The sequence below is a fragment of the Sylvia atricapilla genome, chromosome 3, assembly GCF_009819655.1.
Source record: "Sylvia atricapilla isolate bSylAtr1 chromosome 3, bSylAtr1.pri, whole genome shotgun sequence".
Taxonomy (NCBI): domain Eukaryota; kingdom Metazoa; phylum Chordata; class Aves; order Passeriformes; family Sylviidae; genus Sylvia; species Sylvia atricapilla.
In genome coordinates, this window is record NC_089142.1 from 67,257,254 (window position 1) to 67,281,474 (window position 24,221).

At 36.7% G+C, this 24,221-nt stretch overlaps 1 protein-coding gene across 1 annotated transcript in view; it reads right to left on the reverse strand.

The window, feature by feature from the left end:
• Window positions 1-396: 396 nt before the first annotated feature.
• Window positions 397-24,221, reverse strand: part of WDR64 (WD repeat domain 64) — a 57,102-nt gene continuing 33,277 nt past the window's right edge. Inside the window, exons 11-28 of the mRNA XM_066315658.1 lie at window positions 23,680-23,806; window positions 21,644-21,792; window positions 20,537-20,660; window positions 19,156-19,325; window positions 17,205-17,381; window positions 16,133-16,263; window positions 14,782-14,859; window positions 13,230-13,320; window positions 11,752-11,794; window positions 10,373-10,497; window positions 8,869-8,974; window positions 7,201-7,262; window positions 6,689-6,798; window positions 5,729-5,914; window positions 2,134-2,233; window positions 1,485-1,559; window positions 1,271-1,304; window positions 397-535 (exon numbers count right to left, since the gene is read on the reverse strand). Of these exons, the coding sequence (XP_066171755.1) occupies window positions 447-535; window positions 1,271-1,304; window positions 1,485-1,559; window positions 2,134-2,233; window positions 5,729-5,914; window positions 6,689-6,798; window positions 7,201-7,262; window positions 8,869-8,974; window positions 10,373-10,497; window positions 11,752-11,794; window positions 13,230-13,320; window positions 14,782-14,859; window positions 16,133-16,263; window positions 17,205-17,381; window positions 19,156-19,325; window positions 20,537-20,660; window positions 21,644-21,792; window positions 23,680-23,806 (1,977 nt within the window). The 3' untranslated portion in view covers window positions 397-446. The remainder of the gene's footprint in view (window positions 536-1,270; window positions 1,305-1,484; window positions 1,560-2,133; window positions 2,234-5,728; window positions 5,915-6,688; window positions 6,799-7,200; window positions 7,263-8,868; window positions 8,975-10,372; window positions 10,498-11,751; window positions 11,795-13,229; window positions 13,321-14,781; window positions 14,860-16,132; window positions 16,264-17,204; window positions 17,382-19,155; window positions 19,326-20,536; window positions 20,661-21,643; window positions 21,793-23,679; window positions 23,807-24,221) is intronic.

Sequence of the window (24,221 nt, forward strand, 5' to 3'; positions counted from 1 at the left end):
CAGCAGGCTCTTTCTGCCTTAGAGGTTGAACACACTCTTTGAAAGCATAAGCAAGGAATGAACAGGCAGAAACAGCAGGGCATATTAACTCCTTGTTGACTTTGTGATTAATTTGGCAGGAAAAAAAGCAGTGTAATATTCAATATTCAAAAGTTCAAACTAGACAAATTGAAGCAGAAGGAAATCAGTTGTTTTGACACAGAGAGTACCTGTCAGCAAATATACATGAAGTCAAATGGGCTTTTTAATATCTAATTATAATCATAGACCAGCTTTATTAGAATTTATTTTTTGCATGAATGATTGGAATAGAAGTAAAGATTTGTTTTCTAAATGTTCTTCTTAATAATGAAATAGATTTAAATGTAGTTGAAAAGAAAAACAGAGAAAAAAAAAAAAAACAAAAGAAATCTGCTAATCCACTTTAATGAAGACAGAAACTACATCTACTTGTCTTGACTCAAGTTTTCAGTGAGATCTGGATCCTTATGCCGTCCCTTGTGACTGGACCTCTCAGCTCTGATCCTTTGCAGACCTTTAAAAAATTTCAAGGACTAATTAACATACTGAGGTGAATAGACCAGATTGATAGCATTTTGTAACCGCACAGACAAAAAATACGTTTTTGTGCACATAGTTTACAGAAAATGTCTGATTTCATTTTGTTGTAAATCCATTGCAGTGCCATTGGCTTCAGAGTAGTTGCTCCTAATTTCCCAAGGCACAAGAACTCCTGTATTTTATTTTCTTTTTCAGAAAGAAAACAAAACACATGCTTCCAAAGTATATTTATGGTCAGAAAAATAGCATATGTGCCAACTATTTGAACACTGTGCTCCTGAGTTTTTTTGACACACTGTAATGCTGCATGTACAAGGATTAGATCATAAATATTGGAATGCAGAGGTGAAATATTAATCCCACCTAACCAGCCATCTAGGATGTAACTCCTATCCAAGTTAGTTCTCTAGGTACCCTCTACAGAAAGGGATCAGCACCTTTGCTGGGGTGATTATTTTCATCCTATGATATGTGGGATAGGCAAACCTGTGGAATATTCTGATCTTGCTTCATAGAAGAAAATCCTAGGAAGCTTTGCTAGACAGCTTGCAATAGATCAGATTATTAACACCCATAAAATAGTACTAACCTTACAAAGCTTTGGGCAGATGGGAATCATTAGGTTTGGGGCCGGTTAAAAGAACTGAATCTGAGCAAAACAATAATGACAGGAGGTTGAACAGGGGGAGTTAACATATGCAATACTCACTTTTTGGCATGCTCACTTCAGTTGGATTCTCAAGCTTCCACCAAAGTTGGAGTTGGAATTGGATAGGTAGTAATGCAAATGATGTTAGAAAATTAAATTGAGAACAGACAATTAACAGCGGAATGTCAGAGTATGTCACTGTAATAACATACAAATGCTAATGGCGTCTGATGTATGAATGCCACCACAAAAGGTGGAAAACACTTGAGCTTACCTCATATATAGGAAGAAATGCAAATACTGCACCAGCCTGTTTGCTTGCAAACTCTTGAGTTTCCAAAGGTTGGAGCTGACCAAGGAAAGCCAAAGTCAGTGCATTAGTAGCAGAGGACAAAACATAATGAAGACATTCTTACTACTGCAAGAGAAGTTTTATATTCCCATGACTTTTAAGGTTATAGCCAGGTAAAGATGGAAGAGCTCCACTGATATTCAATTAGAGTTGTAGAAAGTATATGTAATGAAATCTGACTCTCTTGGCTTCTGATTTCAAAGGAACTCTGAAAGAACTATTGTATGCAACCAGGGATAATAACCACTGTTATTCTAGTACTTTCACGCTTCCTTAAGTAAACTTAAGATATTCAGGTTTTCTGTTGAAGCAGAGGAAAATTCTAGGGTTTCTTTTACATGTTTAAATCAGTGAATCAGTTTGTGCTACCTTTTAAACTGAAATTTGAAAATGTACAAAATGAGAATGAAAACCACAGACTCTTATATCCCTCTGTTTTTGCATTTTTGTTCTAGCTTGTCTGTTGAATGAGAAAGATATGTAGGGCTATTTACGGATAATTTTAAAATGAGAAATACATTTTTATTTTCTATGTGTTGCACAGAACATAAATATGTCATACATTAGCTACCTTTTCAGGACCCAGAGCTTTGAAAAACTTGAAGCTGTGAGCTGCTTCCCCGTGTCCAGCCTTTTCTAAATCTGAAGGTGAACTGGTCAGTGACTTCCACCTGTATGTACAAGACAGAAAAAAATCTGAAGTTCCTATCAAAATGACAGTTATGAACACAATATTCTTGTATGGCTCCAAAATGAAATTATTTTGAAGTGTAAGTGATTTCATATATCTTAAAAATATAATTTATATTAGGACCCCTTCATAGGTGTCATGGAGTGCTTCACTAATATTTTGTCAATCCAGGTATGGCTGTCACCTGTAGAAGGCTAGAAATCTTAATATATACACCATTTACAAGAGTCATGTGCTAATTCACTGTCTGATAATGGCTTTTCAGCATTTCTTTAAGTTCTGACTAGTACACCTGAATGTGACTTTCATAACAAAGGTGTCCTCTGCTCATATGTCTGGTTTCCAAATTTAGTCATGAGAAGAAATTATCTAGAGTGTTTGTTAGTGCAGATTAACTTGCCTTTATAATCAGAAAAATAAGTCAGGCCATACAAGCTAAGGAACTACAGGGAGAAACTACAGCAGGTAGGTAGAACTCTATAGAAGAATGAGACCATTCTTCTAGATGCTTCTATCTACCTGCTGACATTTTTCAATAGCTCTTCTGAGATACTTGTTTAAACTGTAAGCACTTATGCTGTTGAGATGAGTTTGTCCCTTTTCAAGTGCATGCACATTTGGGGAATATTTTCCCACAGCTTTCTTCTGGAGAAGCTGGCTGGTCATGGCTTGGCCAGGTGCCCTGTTTGATGGCTAAAAAATGACTGGATGGCCAGGCCCAGAGAGTGGTGATGAATGGAGTTAAATCCAGCTGGCAGCCAGTCACAGGTGGTGTTCTCCAGGACTTACTGATGGACCCAGTTTAATATCTTTACTGATGATCTGGAGAAGGAGATCAAGTGCACCCTCAGTAAGTTCACAGATCACAGCAAGTTGGATGGGATTGTTGATCTGCTGGACAATGGGAAACTTCTGCAGAGGGACCTGGACAGGCTGGACCAATGGGCTAAGGCCAATAGTATGAGATTCAACAAGGCCAGGTGCCAGGTCCTGCCCTTGGGTCACAACAACCCCTCATAGCACTACAGGCTGGGGGCAGAGTGGCTGGAAAGCTGCCTTGTAGAAAATGGCCTGGAGGTGCTGGTCGACAGTGGCTGGACATGAGCCAGCTGTGCTCAGGTGGGCAAGAAGGCCAATAGCACACCGTCACTAGCTCACAGTGCATGGTAGAGCACAGTGCTCATAATGCTACAGTTGTGGGCTTGATCCCTGTACAGGTCATTCGCTTGAGGATTGGACTCAATGATCCGTGTGGGTCCCTTCCAACTCAGAATATTCTGGGATATTCAATCTGTGTTATATAAATACTGTGGCCAGCAGGATTATGGATGGTTATTCCCCTATACTCAGAAAGGTAAGGTCACACTTCGAGTGCTGTGTCCAGCTCTGGGCCTCTCAATTCAGGAAGGACGTTGAGGTGCTGGAGTGTGTCCAGAGAAGGACAACAGAACTGATGAAGGATCAAGAGGTTAAGTCCCACGAGGAACAGATGGGAGAGCTGGAGTTATTTAGCCTGGAGAAAAGGAGGCTCAGGGGAGACTTTATTGATCTCCACAACTGCCTGAAAGGAGGCTGTAGCCAGGTGGGGGTCGGCCTCTTCTCCCAGTTGACAACAGGACAGGAGCAAATGAGCTCAAGTTCCACCAGGGGAGGTTTAATTTAGATATCACGAAAAATTTGTTTGCTGAAAGGGCAGTCAGGCACGGCAGCAGGCTGCCCAGGGAGGTGGTGGAGTCGCTGTTCCTGAAAGTGTTCAAAAGGCATCTGGATATGAGGGATATGATTTAGAAGTGATTATGTTTATCCTTGGTAATGGTTGGACTTGATGATTTTAGAAATATTTTCCAGCCTTAATGATTCTATGATTCCATGAATATATATCTGTTAATAACACATAAAAGGATTTGTGAATCGAGATCCTCAAATATCACCTAATTAGTGATGAATATTGTATGAGTTATCAGAAAAGTGAATTATACCAGCATCACAAAGATAAGTGACTTGTCCCAAGACAATTGTCTGCACCCTGCAAAGAACAAAGCCTAGCACCTGTAAGTAACACAGCCTTTTGTATGATGGTTGGCTAGCTCTCCGTTACAGTATTTGGTGCAGTTAATCCAGAGGAACCAAGTCACTCTTGAGGTGACAGCATACAAAGCTTGGAGAACAATAACACTGAAACTTTCTATTGTATGGAGTGTGGCTGCTTTTTTCCCCCCAGTTCTCTGCATAATTAAGCATTTCTCCTTTTCTTTGTCTGTTTAGTCAATGTGTTTATATGTATGATAGACATTCTCCTCTACTGAAATATTTGAAGAATCCTCAAAAAGTAGTCACAGTTTGACACATGTATGTAACTTATGGAAAGGTTCTTTCAAGTTAGCTGACTCAATGATAATATCTTTGGTTGCAGTGGTTTCAGACTGGCTGCTGATTATTCAGAGGAACTACAGGGGTCCTTCAAACACAGAGCCAAACACTTCTTTGTATTGATGAGTTACTGTTCTGACTGCAGTGACACTACTCATATTAGTAAGAACTTCATGGAATAATAATTATTAGCAGGATATCAAATTAAATCGGGTAATATTAAAGCACCTTAGAGGTTTTCTATTGTCCCAAAATGCTTTGGTTGAAAGGCAGCCTAAGAATGGACATGGTACATGAAATCTTACCACTAAATAATGCATAACTTTTTAAGTCCTAAACATTTTTTCCATATTTAGATTGCATTGTTACTTAAGACACTGTGTGCATTGCCTCTGAAGATGCCCTCTTCAATATTTCTGTTCATTTGGTTAATCCAATAATTAATGATCCAGAGAGTTCCAGAAATACTTAAACTAATGGGCTCTTTGACATGACTTGTAACTAAACCATATCCCTTAAAACCTCTACCTAGAAAAAAAGTTCAGCACTGCTATTGAACAAACATTTATGCCAGTTCCAGAATGCCATGATCTATGAATCCTCTACCCATGTATGTGAATATATCCATAACATCCCAGCAAATGTAAGATGACCATTTCTTAAGCTGAAATATTAAATTTGGTTTATTCTTCTAAAAGGATTTGTGTTTTGCTCGAAACTGATCACATTAAGCTTTTTAAATAAGTTTTTGGAGATCCAGAAATATAGCAACTTTAGGAATTTGAAAGGCAACAGGCTGCTAACCTGCACAGTATATATAACATATCACCTCTAGTTAGGCTAAAAGCTGAGACAAGTATCTAGTCATCACTATTACTGAGTTCAAACCTTGATCATCACCTAATCCTGACTGTCACCAACTCATAAAAATGACAAGATTCATCCATACTGGGTCAAAAACCATCTGAATATTTCAATGAAAGATTATTCTGAATAATACATATTACTAATTTTTTTTCTGACCTTCAGATGAAAGATATTTTTAAAGCATATTTTCAGAACTGTTCTCCCAATCATATATATATGTAAATGTATGAGATCTTACTTGTCTCTGTCCAGCCTGAGAGGATATATAACCTGCTTCTTTTCCATATGTTGGCTCTCCTCTTTAATTATAGCAGAAAAATCCTTAACATCAGAAGGCAAAATCAACCGACTGGTATCTGATAGTTCAAACTTCCTGGCTTGTCCAAAGTAACCAAAATAGTATCCAATCCTGGCGTGCCAAAGCCTACAGACATAGTAGAAGCAGTGCCAAAGGACAGAAAAGTAAAATGGATGTTTTTAGAACTGGAACAGAAGTGAGATAATATCTGTGTACATTATCAAAATCTGCAGCACTGTTCTAGAGTTCAGCTAGTTATAAAACATCAGTAAGATTGTTTTTATAATTTTAATAATTTGAGAATGAAAAAAAAATCATAAGGTCGTTGTAAAAAAACAGAAGAAAAACTAGTTCATGTTTGTATATACAAAAACAAAGAATAAATGTACCAAAATTCTGAATTGTTCCTGTTGTAAAGTGCTACCACCAGAGCAGGATCTACACAAAATTTCTTCATTTCTACTTCCAGAAAACAAAAAGAAGCCCCTTCAAATGTACTTGTAAGTCAAGAAGGAATTACAGTTGTCTATGAAGTATTTTCAAGCTTCCATGGTCTAATTGCATCCACATTGATTAGATGCCATGCTTATGATCCATGTCAATTTAATAAGTATTGAAAGCTAAAATAGGATTAGAACAGGAGGTAATTTTTAAAATGGTAGTCATTACCTATGTTTTCAAAGTAAAGCTAGAGCTGAAAGAAAATGACAGTCTGCAAAAGATCTGACTTCCAGAGAAGTGTTACATTAAAACCAGCTCTTACAGGTGCAGAACAGAAAATGCACTCAGTGTTTTGCTTTATTTAAGTTCTTGCCTATGTACAAGTGCAGCAGGAAAAGGAACTTTGGAGATAGCTCAACTGATTTGCCATAGCAGTAAGAAGTGTTGGTCATTTTATACCTGACTGAACCATCAATGGATGCTGTTGCTATCACATTTTTCTCCTCTTCAATAAATAAGTCAACCACTTCAGTAGCATGTGCCCTCCAGCAGAGCTCTTCCTTTATTTTCTGAGGGGAAAAAAGCAACATAATCACATTTGAGGCAGTTCTGTACCTCACCATGGTTGCTATCTTAGTGGATTTATTAGCATGTCTTTCTGAAAATTAGAAGAGGTGAAAAAATAATCCCTCCATGAAACAGCCTGCAAATGGCATGTGGTAAAAATGCCACCCAGAGGACATGGAGAATTTCATTTTTAATATACCTTCTTTAAACACAGTGAAATAATGCTAACACTGTTTTATTTGTTTTTCCATTTTTTTTCACAGCATTAAGTTATTATTTCAAGCACAAAACATGATCTTTATATGCAGAAAACATTTGTATCCCTGTAGAGCTCTGCAGTATTTTTTTTCTGTTTGTCTGGGTACACTGTTCAAGTTAAGAAGATTGGAAAGATAATTCCTTACATTTTTTTTGTTTCGTGAATCTTCTAAGAATGAGGCAATGTTCCAGCGAATAATATATCCTTCTGTTTAAGAAAGGAGAAAGCAAAACATCAGTAAGTTTCTTTAGTGCTACACCTTCACTTGTGTTTGCCATTTACTCTCAGTAGACACTGGGCAGAATGAAGCAGAGAACACAGGTCGGTTAGTTTACAGTGAATATAACTATCTTATTGTAAAGCTCAGAGTAGAAATAATGGACTGCTCATTAACATGCAAAGAAACACATATGCTGGTTGTAAATAATGTGTCATTAACTGGATAGGTTTGAAGTGGAAGTAAGGTAAAGCTTTTTATTTAAATTATCATTGAAAAACAAGTCATCTTGTCAAGACAGATGTCTATTGCACAGCTGAGGTATGAGAACTTCCTGGGGATTATACTGGTTTTCAATCCTGGTAAAATGGACAAAGTTTAATTAATTGTATACATAATGAATGCTTAATGTTTTACAACCTTTTAGCGCATTTATGTGGAACTAGAATCAAAGAACCATTTTTCTTATCATCCACAAGTGCTCTGTTCCCTGCCTAGGCTGCCTCTTCCCTGATGAAGTTGCCTCTTACTTCTCACTTCTACTACAAGGCAGAAGAATATTTTGTGTAATTCCAACTTTCATACCAGTCATATCTGATTTCTAGGACTGTACATTTGCAAACAAGGGAGGAGGCAGGCAGAGAGGCTGACCTTTTCATAACAAGGAAAAATCTGTAGAGGGGAAAGGAAATTGGTAGCAGCACTGCAGATAAAAGAGAAGAGCGTGGAAAGCATGAAAAGTAAATACACAGTGACACGAACACACAAAGGCAAAGGGAGAGTATTAAATGAATATGTAGTAGGGTAGATACTTTTCCACAATTAATTGAAATACTGTTCAGTGCATGCTGCCTTTCTGAACTCATTTATGCATTTGAATCTGAGAGGAGTAGAAACTCCTCATAATTTCCAGTATAAAAGTCAAATTATCGCTCAATTTTGAAACAAAAAGGGGAAAAATCCCTTGCTCCATCCGATTTCTGACCACTTAAGAGAAGGAAGCTGGCAGAAAATAATTTTAATACATATTTTAAAAGGAAAGTGACACATTATGATGGACACAGAGATGGAAAATTACCAGGGTGATTCCAAAGGCTTGAAGAAGAATCAGACAGCAGGTAAACTTTTGAACATTCTGCCAAAGGAAATGCTTTTCCTATATAGCTGTGTACTGCTGCAGTCATTACTGTGCACTCTGTATCAGTGTTTGAATCACAGCTCTTGATACAGCTCAAGTAGCAATTTTTATTTAGTATTATTACTATGGAACTGAAATTTTTACTTGTTCTTAGCAGTAATCTTTGCCCTTGGGATCAATGTCATAATTTAGATGGAAAGTATATTCAGGGCATGCGAATGAAGAAAATTTTAATGTTTTTTATGAAAACAATGCTACTGATAACACTATAATACTCATCTTTAATCTACCATCCTTTAATAAAACAAAACACCTTTTACAATTTTTTAATTATAGCTTTGATAGAAAAAACCTGGCAGCACTTGGATCATCATTTCCATATTTCTGGCACATTTACATCATGATATTTTTTTGTGCTCCTAACTGTCCTGAACAGAATGACTAACATGTTTACTCACCTTTACTGCCTGTCAAAAGAATTTTGGTGAAGATGTCTGTACACAGTACTGTCAGAGGACCTGAGGGATGTTCTGAAAATGGCAGAAGTTCTTTCATCAAGTTTCCCTAAAACAAATATTCAAACAAATAAATAAACCAAACATATTTATATTATAATACCTACATTAAAAATATTAATTTGTCAGAATTTAGGTGCCACTGATTTTATCTGTCTATCATATCTATCAGCTCACATCTATTCGGAAAGCTGCTAAGAAGGTGAATTCCTCAATCTACCTATGACAAAGATCGCTGTGGTGTATTCTTCTGGACTGCTGTCTCTTGTATGTCGAAAGGACAAGCTATTCAATTCTTCAGGCAAGTCAGTCTAGTTGTCTTGACCCCTACTTCACCACTTACCCCCATTTGGTGTGGAATAACATCAGTATGCCCCTCATTTGCTATTGAAATATTGTGCTTTGCTGCAAATAGGCCCATAATGTCTCCTTCACCAACTTGTTCTACTTTTCAAATTAGCACCAGTAGACTTTCTCCATTATTGCCTCTTCAAGTCTAGGAGGATGTGAGGCAGAATGTCTTGCTGATAAGGAGATTTTTACTTTGTCATCCATGTAATGATGATGACAATCATTTCAGTGTCATCATTCTGATGAACTTGGAGATTCCTACAGGAACCTAAACACACTAATATATTAAAATATATTAACTGTAAAGAAAACAAAACCTAGTAAAGCTCACACCCACTATACTTGGATACATTTACCATAATTTTCTATTTTTGCATAAAATATCTGCAAGGTTACCTCACCATCTTTCTGAAAAAATCTTCCCATGACTTGTTTTAGCTGGGATTCCTGTAAAAGCCTTACATGCCTGACTTTTTATGATCACTGTTTGCCACAATGACCAATATTACCAATCAATCAATCACATCATGGTACTTTTCCTTCTTGCTGTATTTACTTTGTGTATCTTATTTAGAGTAACGTGATGTCTGGAAAATTCTTATAGATTGAGGTGATATGACAAATAAGCCTCTGCCATTTAGTTGCATTACTGGCTTTTCAAGCCCATAACTGTTGTAGATGTTATGTGTTAGGACACTATTCTCTTCCGGTTTGTTATGCTACTAGTGCTAGCTGGCTTGTACAAATTTCCAGGCGTATTTATCCTCTTCTGAGAGTAAGACACTTTGCCTTGCCTATCATCCTTGCTTAGAAGGTAAATGTTGTGGGTAAAAAATCAAATTCTAGACTTTCACCTAAATTTAGAGTCAGTTTGTTATAATTATTTCAAATCATGTTTCCTTGTTTTCTGCTTTCCATTAAGCCCTGCTACAGTTACTAAAGCAGAACTAATTTGGGTCTACGGAAGAAATTGATAACCAAAAGATGCAATAAATATCTGCTGCTGCAATTGCTAGATAAAGAGCAATTTTCCAAAGACTAGTGGAATTGTCTTCTCGATGTTCCAGTCCCTTCCCAAAGACATTCAGTTGGCTACCTGAATACTCCATAGGCGGATGCAGCTACTTTCATGAGCAGAAGCCAGTATAGGCGAGTATCCTGCTTTAGCGTTCAACAACCGTGCATCCATCTCTGGATTTTGTGTGTTCTTACTTGTTTCTTCTGCTTTGGAACACAAATGATGATATATTTTCTCAAAAGGCTTTAGTATTGCTTTTCAATGCACAGAAATTACATAGCACCAGAAAAAGAATTACATTTGAAAATAATGTCCATCATCAAGATGGCATTACTCTAAAAATATTACAGGTTTGGATAAAGATCACTGAAAAGAAATGGGAACAATCTTCATCATCTTATCTAGACCAGCCAGAACTATTGCTCAGTGATGTAGGGGAACCTTATTTAAAAGAGAGCCATAGATTTTACAGGAACTGTAAGCACAACTGAGAGTGGAGGAGGAGTGCAGGACAGAAGTCATCAGGACAGCTACCAGGTGGATGTGCAGCCTCTGCATGAGGCTTCTAGAGATAACAATGAGTTCAGCAATGAAATTTAATAACTACATGACACTTAACAGTTCTGGAATCAAAGATTTCAATACTTCTCCAATTGAAAACTTCTGCTAAATACAAGGGGATGGCCACAGAGACCCTTTCTGTGTTTCTGCTGACTTCCAGAGCTGGAGATGCTGGCAGGACCTTCATAGACATTCAGTGGATGCAAAACCTAACATGAGTGTCTATTTCATTCGCAGCTACAAGGCTTAGGCATATTCTGGTTTTAGGGTATGCTTTCTTTCCCAAATAAATGGATAAATCTATATGGCAGATGATTGAATTTCTTACTACTGGGAAATTCTGCTTTCCAGCAGAGGATTTCTAAGGGATTCAGAACAATCTAGAGGATTTACTTCTTGCAAATTCTCCAACTCATTTGCACATCTTAACTCTTAAGCACTAGGCTCTCTCTTGATTATGATTTTTTTAAGGACAGATACCATAATGAAGAATTTCCCTTCTAAAATTTCACCTAGTTTCAAAGCTTTTGTCTGTGAGGCCATTTACTGATGCTAAAGTTGGCTTTTGCTATACTATTTCAATAATTCATTGTTTGAATATTTATGTAGAGGAAAAGTATGTATAGTTGACATTCTCAAACTCTGAAAGTATTATCATGTCTACTTGGAGAAAAAAAGCAATTAAGGTCTTGCATATCCTTCATCCCGGCCTGGCTTTTGGGAAATAACTGCAAATCAAGGAGGGAGCAGAAGATGATGAGATATGTCATCCATGTATCAAAGGTATCCCAATTATTCTAAACACAGTTTGCCAGACTGACAAATTTAGTTTCTACAATAATCTGGGCAGAAGTCATGGATTAACATCAAAAAGAATGGAAAACATCTTTCCATACCTGTTTTTATTTCAGTATTAATTTCATCACTTTCTGCATTTTTCTAAAAGAAAATAATAAAATGTAAGAGAATTAGGAACTGGAATTTGGGTGTAGCTACAGAACAGTTCACTAGTTGAAATTATTTTAAGAACTTTTTTTTTTGTTGGATTATTCAAATATTCCTCCAATTTCCACGAGTATAAACAAGAAATACTTTATTTGAAGAGAATCAACAGATGAACAAATCAGAAACTAAATTAATGGGAATTAAGGAGCATGTTAAATGTAAAATTGTCTGAATAGCCTTGATGTCTTAAGATAAGCAAAGTCAATCACTTAGAATCATGTGAATGTAACCTAGATCTCTTTGAGAGTGTCATTCAGAACATGCATATAGTCTTGTTACTGCCCTGAGCAAAAATTAACAAAGTGTATAAATACATTTATACATATATAAATATTTACTCATGTCTGCATTTTCAATAAGAGAATTTTCACAAATCTTCATTTGTGCCTTGCCACACAGGCTTCTGAGGATCCCCAGGGCTGACACAATCAGTATACTGACCTCAGAAATTACCAAGTCAAATAAGGCAGGGAAAACTCTGTGGCCATGAGTGTTTGAGGGATCTCAGAAGAGGACAAGTCACTTAAATCTCATCCTACACAATTATATGTAAGGCTTGATGTATGGGACTTTCAGGAATCTTTTTAAAGGCTGCAAATCACTTTCCATTTGTTATTCTAATGAGGACACAGCACGGTGTACTGGATACTTTAGTTTGCAGATGGCAAGTAAGCCAGTGTTTTCTTGGGAATCTATCCAAGTGCCATGTTCTGCTGAGACAACATGCTGGTAAGAATCTGAGAGGTAGCAGGATTTTCCTCTTTTTGCCTACTTACTTTTTATTGCTCTGCAACTATGGCATGTCCTTCTGGCATAGAAGGGCAAAAAGTGGCACAAAACCCCATAAGACTATCCTTAACAAAATATACAGGTTGAGATAGTACAGTGGTGGTTAAAAAAAAAAAAAAAAAAAGAAAAAAAAGAAAAAAAAGGAAAAAAAAAAAAAAAAGAAAAAAAAAGATACTTTCATTTGAAAGAATGTATCCAAGCAACTGTGGCTGCAATGTAGAAATGGTTCTGCTTTTATTCACGTACTTCATTATTTGTCTATTTTACCTTCCTCTTTGAATCCTTGTGTACCCTCATTTGAAAGTCAGAATTGCTAGTGATAAATATCTGTCAAACACTTTGATAGTCACCTATTCCATGTGCCACAGAGCCAGCTGACTAACAAAGGATTCTTAATGTCCTGTCCCAGTCACCTTAACAAAGCTGAACAAAAATAATTTCTTTACAATTCTTGATATTTTGTTTTGTGGATAGTGTTATGGAGGGATTTGAGTAAGCTACAGTATTTTAAAACCAAAACCAAAAAGACACCAGAAATTCGTTATGACTGCTACCAAATCCATCAAACCACCATACCTACCTCATGTAGGTCCAAAGAACTTCCCTTTTGCTCTGGAATGGCACTGGCCTCACTCCTCACAGAAGGAGCAGGGGACAGGGAACTTCTTTTCCTGTGTGAAAGAAATTATTGAAGATCTCTGACATTCCTGAAGATACTATTTGATATCTGGAAATCAACATCACCCAGCATTAAAAAGCATAATAAAATGATACTTGAACTGATTAGAGTGATTAGACTAAGGGTTATTTGTTTTATATATTTTTTAAAGTAACTAGGCAATATTTGCATATTACACAGCCAATCTCTCTCGGAAGGAGTTTTGAGCTAATGAAATCCATAGCAGACAAAAATTAACATTGGTATTCATCCTTAAGGCATGAAAGGGAAAAATTAACTGCATGTCAATGGCTTGCTCCCTTTCATTTTACACAGTACTTTCTCTGCAAATAGTTTTAAATTAATTATAGAAACTTATTTTCAATTTGTTATGAAAACTCTCAATAATGAGATTTTGTGAAGGAAAATAAGGAAAAAAAATGGATGTGATTGTAAATGGTTTTGTTTCTGAATCAAGAAAAATTCTGACTGAAAAATTCTGCTCTGTTTTTTGCAGGAGTATCTGAATAACTGGGATAGTCAGAAGGTATGCAGCTGGGGTAGTGCCCTTAAATTTGGTCAGGTGGCCATAACTTTTCAAAATTTGGTGAGTATTAAAGGCCTTTCAATTTTCAGTGTTTGCCTTTACAGATTTGCTATCATGCTTGAACATTTGTGTGTGTGCATGTGTATGATCAGTCAAATTTATCCAGGTATCTTCCCAGTAAACACAAAACATTCTAAGACACTATGTTTTTCCAAGTTGTTGTAGGATCCTCCTGTTTAAGAATAGTAAAGGCTTATTTTCATTTATATTAAAAAATTATTTATGAATTTTAATCACTTCTTTTTTATTTGGCTAAGATTTCTTAAACTAATCATTAAAATAGAATGTCAAAGAGAATTTATGTTCAATCAAATAGCACTGATATCAAGTAGCATAAGCTACTTGAAGATTTTAAAACAACATAAGACCATAAACCAGCTTTATGGTTCACAAGAGGAAAAAAGCTGTCTAATTGCTAAAAAAACTTAAAGCTGCGTAAGTATTTAAGCCATACTGAATCCTTTTGGCTACCACTGTCTTTGCATATCCATTGGAAGACAACCTATGGAAGCTTCTAGCTTGTTTTAAGAGGAATCTTGTGGCTGCACATTTTGATGTGCTTGCCTCTTTGCTGAGAGTATCTAAAAGCAAGAGGATTTTATGAGGTTTAAAATAGAGAAAAAGCCTGCTGCCACACAAAGGAAAAAAGGAGACCTGATTAGAAAAATAACATATCATATTGTTTGACAAACATTATGAAAGTATAAGAATGGGTAAGCTAGTTAACTGTACAAACTTGAATTGATTAAATACAAAAAAATCTGAATTTAAATAAGCTATCTTGGAGAAACATTACATCATTTTACTACAACAAAATTCCAAGTGACTGTGCCTGTCTTCAAGGAGGATAAAATGAACAGTTGTTACCTGGAAGGGGAAACATTATGTACAAGGAATAATATGGCATTGACTCCAGAGCCCTGGTTATCTTCAGGAGTTTTACGCCTGACAACAAAGACATTTGTACAGGATATGTCAGATAAGTTGTGTAATGTTACAGAAAATATTTCACATTTAACTTGTAATTTAAAAAAAAAAAAAACACTTTTAATTTCCCAGAATGCATGCCACCTAAAGTTTTAGACAGTATTTCAGAATCAGTTAAGCAGTTATGATGGTTTAATGTCAGTGGAGAGGACATACAGAATGTGCCTGTGCCGGGTAGAACAGGTACCTGATGGAATGATGAAATTTTCATTCAGCCAAGTATTTTCTTGAAGATCAGTATTTAAGAGGAAAGTGAAGTTACTGAAGTAGCTAAGTTAATGTTAGCAATATACCTTTTTCCTGGCACTCAAAGAGTGATGTGATCCCTGGGTAAAACACCCTACTTACAAAGCATTGACTTTCCTGTCTTCCATGCATCAGTATGAATTGGTTGCCTCATATACGGGGAAGAAAATAAAAAGAAAAGAGCCACTGTCTGAACTGCAGTGAAGTTTTGATTATTTTCCATGATACAGAAAACTCTTCTCTCTTTCTCACAAACTTGCCAATTTTACACATGAAGGATGAAGTGAAGCTCTTGGGTAGGACAGTTAGACATTGACTTTGTATGGTCCTAAAAGACATGTATTGCTTCACTAACACAGGAATACTGCCATGCTGCTCCATTCAGTCTAACCAGACATATTGCCATTGTTCAGTTTACTGATGTAGCAGCTTAATGGGCATAAGAATCTCTGGAACCATCCTGTGTTCACTCTTGATCACTTTCTCTGGAAGATCTTTGCTCTCAGACCTCCAAAATCACATCAGGTTTCTCCTCATTGAATGTGACTTCTAGTCCTCTAGGTACGGACAGTGATTGAGATACTGATAACGTAGAACACCTGCCATTATCATCTGAAGTAGCATTACTTCCAAACATAAAACTTCCAAAATAAGGATGTTTCTACAGGTCAATAGCAGCCTCTAATCAATGACTAGAGTGATGTATATAGTGAGAGTTGCTTCAGTGGCAGTGCTGAGTTAGGTTAACATTATTTTTTAATTACATCATCCCTTCCCCAAATGACTGTCCTGATCACTTCCCTACCTGCAATATCAGGACTAGCTAGTGAAGTAGTTTGAAGTGGGAGGGAGGTGGGCCCACATAAATTGCTTTAATTCCACTTGTAAATCACGCTTTATATTTGGGCATATTGAATTCCCAGTATGCCATTTGGAAAGTTTGTATGACATACTGGGGATCAAAAGTCATGAAAGTAATACTTACAGGCATTTCACAGAGGCAGATTCAAAATCCCACAAATTTATTTCACCATTTGCACTTCCTGTAGCTATCATTCTGAATCCTTCTTCTTTTGAAACATCAAAACACTTAATATCCACAGAAGATAAAAAAGTCTACAAAGAAGATGAAAAGAAAAAAGAAAGTAGGAGTAAGAGTAGGACACTACAGACAGTGAAATATTTTAGCTGTTAATCTAACAAAATGTCTAAATTGACAGTGTCTACAACAATTGCATATGGGATGCTATTTTAATACTAATGTACTTGAGCTACATAGAAGCAGAGGAAGTAGAGAGTGAAAGTATTGGGAGACTCCCTGCTGCAGAGGACAGGAGCCTCCAACCTGACCTGCTTTTTACAGCACAGTTGCAATTTGAACATGTGAAAACAGGTGTAAGGGCTGAAGATGAATCAAAAGTAGGTATCTGTGGAGATACTCTAATCAAGCTAAAGGAAGAAGTCACTGAACAGAGATATAATGACCTTTCCATAAACATCATCCACATCTGTTACAAAGTTGGTGAAATTTTAGAAGACAGGACTTAAGTCTTGTGGACTATTCAAGTTAAATTGAAACATAAATTTGACATTTTATTTTACTGAAGCAGTAAGAGGAGAAAATGGAATTACTCTGATACTCAGCTTGATCTTTACGTGCCACTATTACTAAAAGTCAGCCTAGCTACAGGAAGAAATACATCTCGTTTCTAGAGGTGTTTATGTGAGAACCTCAACTTACTATATTTTACAGGATTGTGAAGTGTATGTTCAGAGAAACTCCTTAATTATGGTGACAACCAGGCAATGAACTTCTAGGAAGATATAGCCCTTAGAAACAGTCACTTTCTTACATGATTTATTCTGTGTATTTATTTCAGTGTGCTGAAAAGTTTGGAATCACAGAATCACAGAATGTGTAAGGTTGTAAGGGACCACAATGGGGAATAATTTTTGGTTCTTGTCCTGTTGCTAAAACATGAAATCCTTGTGAGCACAATAAACATTTTACTTTCCAATCTTCTGTAAATGATGTGAAACTTCGAAGTGTTTCTCACCTCTTTATCATTTTTCATGGAAGTGGTGTTACACAGAAGCCGAATCTCTGGGAAAAAATCTTGTGATTTTAAGGAGCTAGGCTTCAGTGACAGATACACAACTGGATCCCTTCGTGGAAATGGCACTATCTCAGGAAGCACCCACGTGACATATAGATCTGTTTGAGCTGAGTCACCCTATTAAAATAACTGACTTAATGAAAGAGGAAGGAAAGAATTTCTCTATTCATGAAGAATTACAGCAAGTGTGTATCAAAAGCTTGTTTTCTGTGACAAATTACAAAAGCTGTTACAGTTATTAAACTAGCATATGCATAAACTGCAAACGAAAGCTTCATCTAGACATATTCCAGCTCTCCTTAAATTACCTGCTATTACATCAGAAGCTGTGCAGCGGTGGCGTTCAGAGCTATTGATTTTACTCATTTTAATTATCTCCTTAAAGTAAGTTGTCTCCTTAGTTTTAGCTGCTTATTTCACAAGCATTGTTACTCTCCATTTCATATCCACCAAAACATTCAGTAAAAGTGATGGTTGTTCCAGTTATGTGAGAAGAGAAGCTATAGCTCAGCTAAAGCCCTGAGACTCTGATTCCTCCCCCTCACACCTAGAGGCAACTGGGAGTTACTTTGATGTTTTTCCGACTAAACCAAATCCACTCCTAGTGAATTCATCTAGTTCCTGCTCTAACATTGAAATTTCTGTCCATTTTTTGAAGTTTACTGAAATCAGCTCCTTCAGTTTGCTACTGTTTTCACAGATATCTTGAGCTGCAGAATGAAGCAATAATTAAGATTTTAGTGAATCTTATGCTATTGAGTTAATCAAACAAGAAATGCCTTTAGAGAAGGACTAAAAATTGAGCGATCTCTAGTAAAGTCCTGTGAAAGATGAACTGTTTTGGGCTTCTACTCCAGTTTATCTTGCTAACTAGTCTTTTTAAAGCTTTTAAAAGAGCTAACAATAAAATAACTTGTATTTCTCATTATCACAGAAATGTTTGTGGAAAATGTAGTTCTGCAAGTATGTGAAACAGTATTAATCTGCTGAGCTTCATAAAGACTTGGAGGAGATTCAACACCTCACCAACCTGTTTGTCAAGGGATACATTGTTAAACAATTTCAGTAATAACACTTGGGAACAAGTGGTGTGATGCAGTAGTTCCAAAAAGTCTGAATAACAGAAGCAAACCTTGTAAAAGCAGCTTTTCATTAGCTGGCTCAAATGAATAAATTATTTACTGAGATGAGAGCCTGTATATTTGGGTTTTTTTCTCAAATATATCATCTGTCTAAACCCACATTTTCTATCTTGCAGACAGCAGCTTTAAAGTTTCAGAAGAATTTTGTCCCAGGTTAAACATTCCAATTTGAGGAATGTTCCATCCAGAAACATGGAAGTTTGTTTGAGAAGTTAAGCCATAATTATTGTAAGCTGCAAATGCATCCTGTTAATTTTAGCTGAAAGGAACACAGAATAGATGCTCGAAATCAAGCCAAGCAAGTCAATCTGATTTTTTACTGCATTGTTGCTTTGTATCAGTTCCTAAGAATCCATATCATAATCTATTAATTTTAAACAAAAATAAAATGAAATTATCTTTTCATTCAAATATGATCTTAAGAAGCTCTTTAAACAGACTAAACACCATCTGTAGTAACACCAATATTTTAAAGCTGTTGCCTCAAAGTATCTGTAACTACTGAAACTTCAATCACAAATGAAAAAGCAAGGAAAATATTGTGAGAGTGCTGAAAAATAGAGATGGACTAATAAACATTTTTAACACTAGACCAGACAGAAAGCTAATTGATTACATTAAAAAATTAGATTGTTCCTTGACAGTTTCTAAAAGTTTATCCACTAATTAATAAAAAAGTCATATTTTACCTCAGAAGTGAGGGGCTACCATATGAAATTAGGGGGAAAAAAGAAGCATATTTGAAAAACCTGAATAAGTTTTATCTTCCCTCTCTGCTCCAAAACAATAACAGCATGTTGACCCTCATCAGCCTTCAGATATAGTATCCTCAGCACACGATGCTCATCATTGCTGTGTTGTGCTAAAGGCAAGGCTTTGACTTCTTGCCCGCTTTCAAACTCCCAGATTTTCACTGTTCCTACACAGGGATGACAAAAATGTAGAAAAGAGAATGAACTTTTAGCAATAACCTGTGCTGCAAATCCAGAAGCTTAAATAGGATTAAGCAGGGAAAAGAGAAAGAAAGAGAAAATACAATTTGAGGTCAAGAGCTAAGTCACTAGTCTTTCAAAAATTGTAACAGTGTGTTTCTTAGCACTGGTCAGGGCAAAAAAAAACACAAAGAAAACATCACTACCCTCTCAAATTTCCCATCTTTTTTCCATGTCTACTGTTCTGTGCAGCCCAGGATAAAAAAATCTCTGCTTATACTGCTTGTTACAGTTTCTGAATAACTTTATCAGAGAGCAATCAGTGTGTGGGCTATCTGGCAGAGGACTTCAGGTTCTGAGCAACAGCAATGAGCAGAGTGACCTGATTGCTGGATTTATCCCAGAGAGCTAGTGGGGAGAAGAAGCTATGGAATTTTCTTAAGTAAAGCAATTAACTACATGTGACTTTTCTTTTTTAAGACATGACAACATTCGCCTTCTGTTCTGCTTTTAATATCCATAAAGGGTGCAGTCTCTGCTCCCAAGTAGAAAAAAGAAACGTGAGCCAGTATGTTGTGTGGAAAAGAGTTTCTCTTCATGTGAGGCAGCTTTCATAAGTTTCACGTACTTCAGAAATTCAGGTGTGTACTCTTGAACGTTTTACTCATGCACCCTTATTAACAGACATACAAAATATAGAAAACATCCCTCTCTCTCTCTCTCTTCTAGTGTTCAATGACTTCCAACACTATAAAATTGAGCTTAGAGACTAGAAAATTTAAAAACTACCAGTCTTCATCTGCAGCCATTTAGCTATAGATCTAGGTCCTAATTACTATGAAGAAACAACTTTTCAGACCAAGAGCTTTGAAGAGAGTCTTTCAAAGAGTAATAGGCTAAAAAACAACCAGAGCCCAAGCAGCCTAAAATCACAGCTCTGTGAACCACCTATGAGAGAGAACCCAACCAAGACCCATCCCACCCTTCTACAGACTGACAGCTGCACAATCAAAATTAATTCTGTCACTGAGACAGTCAAGGTGGAGAGTTCAGCCTTCTAATGTAATATGCCATTAAAAAAGACCCCAAAACAGTAATAAAAAGTAGTAAAGGTAAAAAAAAAAAAAAAAAAGAAAAAAAAGAAAAAAAAAAAAAAGAATAAAAAAAAAAAGAAGTTTTAATTCTATAATTGCTTTACCATCACATGCCCCAGTAGCAAGATAAACCCCATTTATTTCAATGGCTGCACATGTCACTTCAGTATTCAGCCCATGTGCATCTTCTATTTGATATATCTGAGATCCTGTTTCTAGGTCCCAGACCTGAAAAAATAATAAGATCGTTATTTTTAATACATCTTCTAAAACTAGTCACAAATGTGTTCTACTGTGATAGGAGAAATTTTGACCAGTACGAAATTTTTTACTGAAACACCAGTGTATTTTCCCTGAAAATGTCCCCCTCTCTCTAGGGAAGCCAGCCAGGCAAGGGGAGGCTCCATTTTCCATGTATGCTATGAAAAAGACCCTTCTTAAGTCAGAGAGATTGACGTTAAATATAAAGTGGTTTTACAGTTTGAAAGGAAAGAAATTTAATTAGAAAGAATTGTTTGAGTTATAGAGTCTGTTCAGAATATACAAATGAGGCTTTTCAGAAAGCTTTGGTCCAAAAATGTAGAAACAACTATCTCTGATCATTATTGAATCCTTTTAGAAATGTAAGCAACATCTTGTAACAAAATACCAGTATTAAATTTGGCCACTTTAGTAGGATAGCTCAGATTTAACTGGATTTATCAAGTAGCCACTGATTTCATATGCACTGGAATCTGAGTTTCTGTAGCACCAAGTGCTCCAAATTATCTTGTGATTGTAGTAGTGTTGCAGCCATGTGGTCTAAGAAAGGCAGGGTTTACAGTGTCAAATAACATCTTTAGAGAGAGTATAAACTGAACAAACCATTACACAAGCCTTTCTCCACAGGAATGCCATGCATCACCAGCTGACCCAATAAAAGATGCCACGTCTCCCTACAAATTTTTCCAGCTAATGTATCAACAGCTGGTGAAAACTACAGGTTCTCAGTACTTCTTATGATTATTGTAGCACTGTTAAAAAGAAAAGTTGGATCTTCTGAACCCAAGTAGGGTTCATGGCTACCACTTATTTGGACCCCAAAAATAGCCATAAAAACAAGACTTTGAATAAAAAGTACTAGTAAGTCATAAAATTTCCTGATATCTTATTCAGAATAAAAAACCCCTGAGACTTATTTTTCAGTACAAAGGGTGACAACTTACACTCACCTTCAGTATTGACTCAGTGCAAATGCTGAGAATCTGGTGAAAAGTCCTGTTGTAAAGCAGAACATTGAGGCTCTTCTCATGTGTCTGAGGCAACTCTTTTGAATATTGTATCACATTAGCTAGGGGATAAATATCAATGACTTCTGAACCTGCACAAGGTGAGAGAAGTGAGAATATATACATTTTGTGCATAATTACTTTTCCCGGAAATTAAAAGATTTCAAGTAAACCATTGGGATCATATGAGTTCTTCTGAAGAGAGTATGGAATATTGTTTGTTTTTTTACTACCTGTTCTCTTCACACAGTCCCCAAAAAGCACCAGTCAAACAATGACGAACTATTTATCTGTCTAACACAGTCCTCTGCCCACCTTTGATGAGATTGACATCCTGACTGCAAATTAGTAGAAGACATAAATCCCCCTGTTGCAGTGTTGGTTGGCATGAAATGGAAAGAACCCAAATATATAAAACCCTAACTGGGAGATCTATAATTCAAATAAATTCTGGTTTCTGCTTTCTTAGAGAAAAAGCAATTCTATATGCAGGCAATGATGATGTCTTTCCAGTACCTTCCTTTATACAGCACTGCAGTTCTGAATGGTGTTTTCCAAACACCTTCCACTGCTCTGAGATCAGGAGTTGCAAAGACAGAAGCAGATGGAGAAAATAAGATAGAAGAAAGGACAAGGTCTGTACAGTGCTTTCAAGCCAGAGTGCATGTGCAGTCTCCCATTCTAGCTCCAGTATTCCTGCCCCAGTGTCCCTGCCGACCTACCTGCAGAGGAGCAGCAGTGAGTATGGAGCAAAGGAGGAAGGGCAGCAGCTTGGAAACAGGCACAGAGGGAAAACTATGGCAATACTCAAATGAAGCATGAAGGTGAGCTGTGATTTATGAATGTTAGTGAATTACTAAGTGAAAAATCTCCTCTGTGAAGCCAGGTACAGAGCAATGAGAATGAATTCACTCATATGTAGCCTCAGTCTCTTGCCCTGTTCAGGGGCAAGGAGACATTCACTTAGGCTTTTAATGGAAACATTAACAGATTCTAGGACCACATGTTTACAAATATTTAGGCACTTATAGAACAATTTTTTATGAAGGCAAATTATCTCATTTTGTCAAGGAGTGACCGGTATAAATTCCTGACATTGCTAACCCCTGAAAATCCCATAAGCATAAATTTGCAATGAAGACAGCATCTGTATCCTTTAGTAATTAAAAAATCAGTAGAAACCATCAGGTTACTGAAAACAAAATATTTCACATTCATCTTCTTAGATCTGACAAGCTTTATGCCTTGTTCCTAATCCAAGGACAGAAAAAGCTGTCTCCAAAGACAATTACTTTATTTGCCAGGTACAGAGGCTCTTCCTTAGATATAAAAGGCTAACATCCTTAGTTACACCTGCAAAGCTTTGGTCCCTCAGAGGTGCCAGGCTCCCTGCTACAAAGTCAGGAAACAAAGCCCAGAAACTCCAGGTCGAGTTCCCACAATATTTTATTCCTAATCACTTGGGCAGTGTGTCTGTTGACACCTCAGGTTGTAGGGCTGTCTCTAGCTACTGAGTTAAATAAGGAGGTTGTTTACTGAGTTAAATAAGGATACTTGTGAGAGCTCTACAGAGATTGTATGCTGCTGTTTTCATCTCCAAACAAGAGGCAGGTTCTAGAGAAATAGTTACAAGAAGATCAATAACTTACTAGCTTTCAAGAAATGACAAGTCTATATAACAATATCTGTAGTTTAATTTTGCTGTGGGAGCCTCACCTTGCCTTCAGAGAAGCCTTTCTCATTTCCTTTGGTTCCTGCTGTTAATTCCCATGCTGCATATTTTCATGCCATTTTCAATATCGAATTTAGCTCCGTATATAACCCACTTGAAAATAGTCTTAGTGTGCAATACTCTCATCTCCCAGTATTCTGTGTATCCTCATATACCTTACTCCTGTATTCAACCTCGGTTCTATTTAATCATACTGATAATTGGATTCTAGGAGAAGGGGCATGCTCTCACAACTGCAAGAACATACCTGTGAAAAGCAGGCCATGATCATTGTCAAATACCATGGGAAAGGCATTCATCTCTTCTGGAGTCCCGTGATCTTCATAGAAGACCTGCAGTGGTGAAAGAGTCTGTATATCCCACACTCTAAAAACCTAGAGGGGAGAGAGAGAGAGGAGAGAATCTCATACTGCATCTTGTCTGGATTTTCAACTATTTTGTTTCTATGACATTAATATTGTAGCCTCTGATGAAAATCACATTGTCAAAAATCATACATGCCAGAATAAGCAAGAGAAACTTCAAAGATATCTTTGTCCCCTTTTTACTAGGGATAAAATGCACAGAAAGGTTGAATTTTGTAGTCTTGATCTGAGAGGTCCACAGCAGAACCAGATCTCATGAAAACTGGTTCTACCCCTTAATGACAAGATGATTCCATTGTGTCTTACTTTTCTACCACATATGGATAAATGCCACTTGTTTAAAAACTTGTATTTGAACTGGAGTACAAAATGGTGTGCAATAGTACAAAAAAAAATTTCAGGGGGCACTGGATAAAGAAATTCC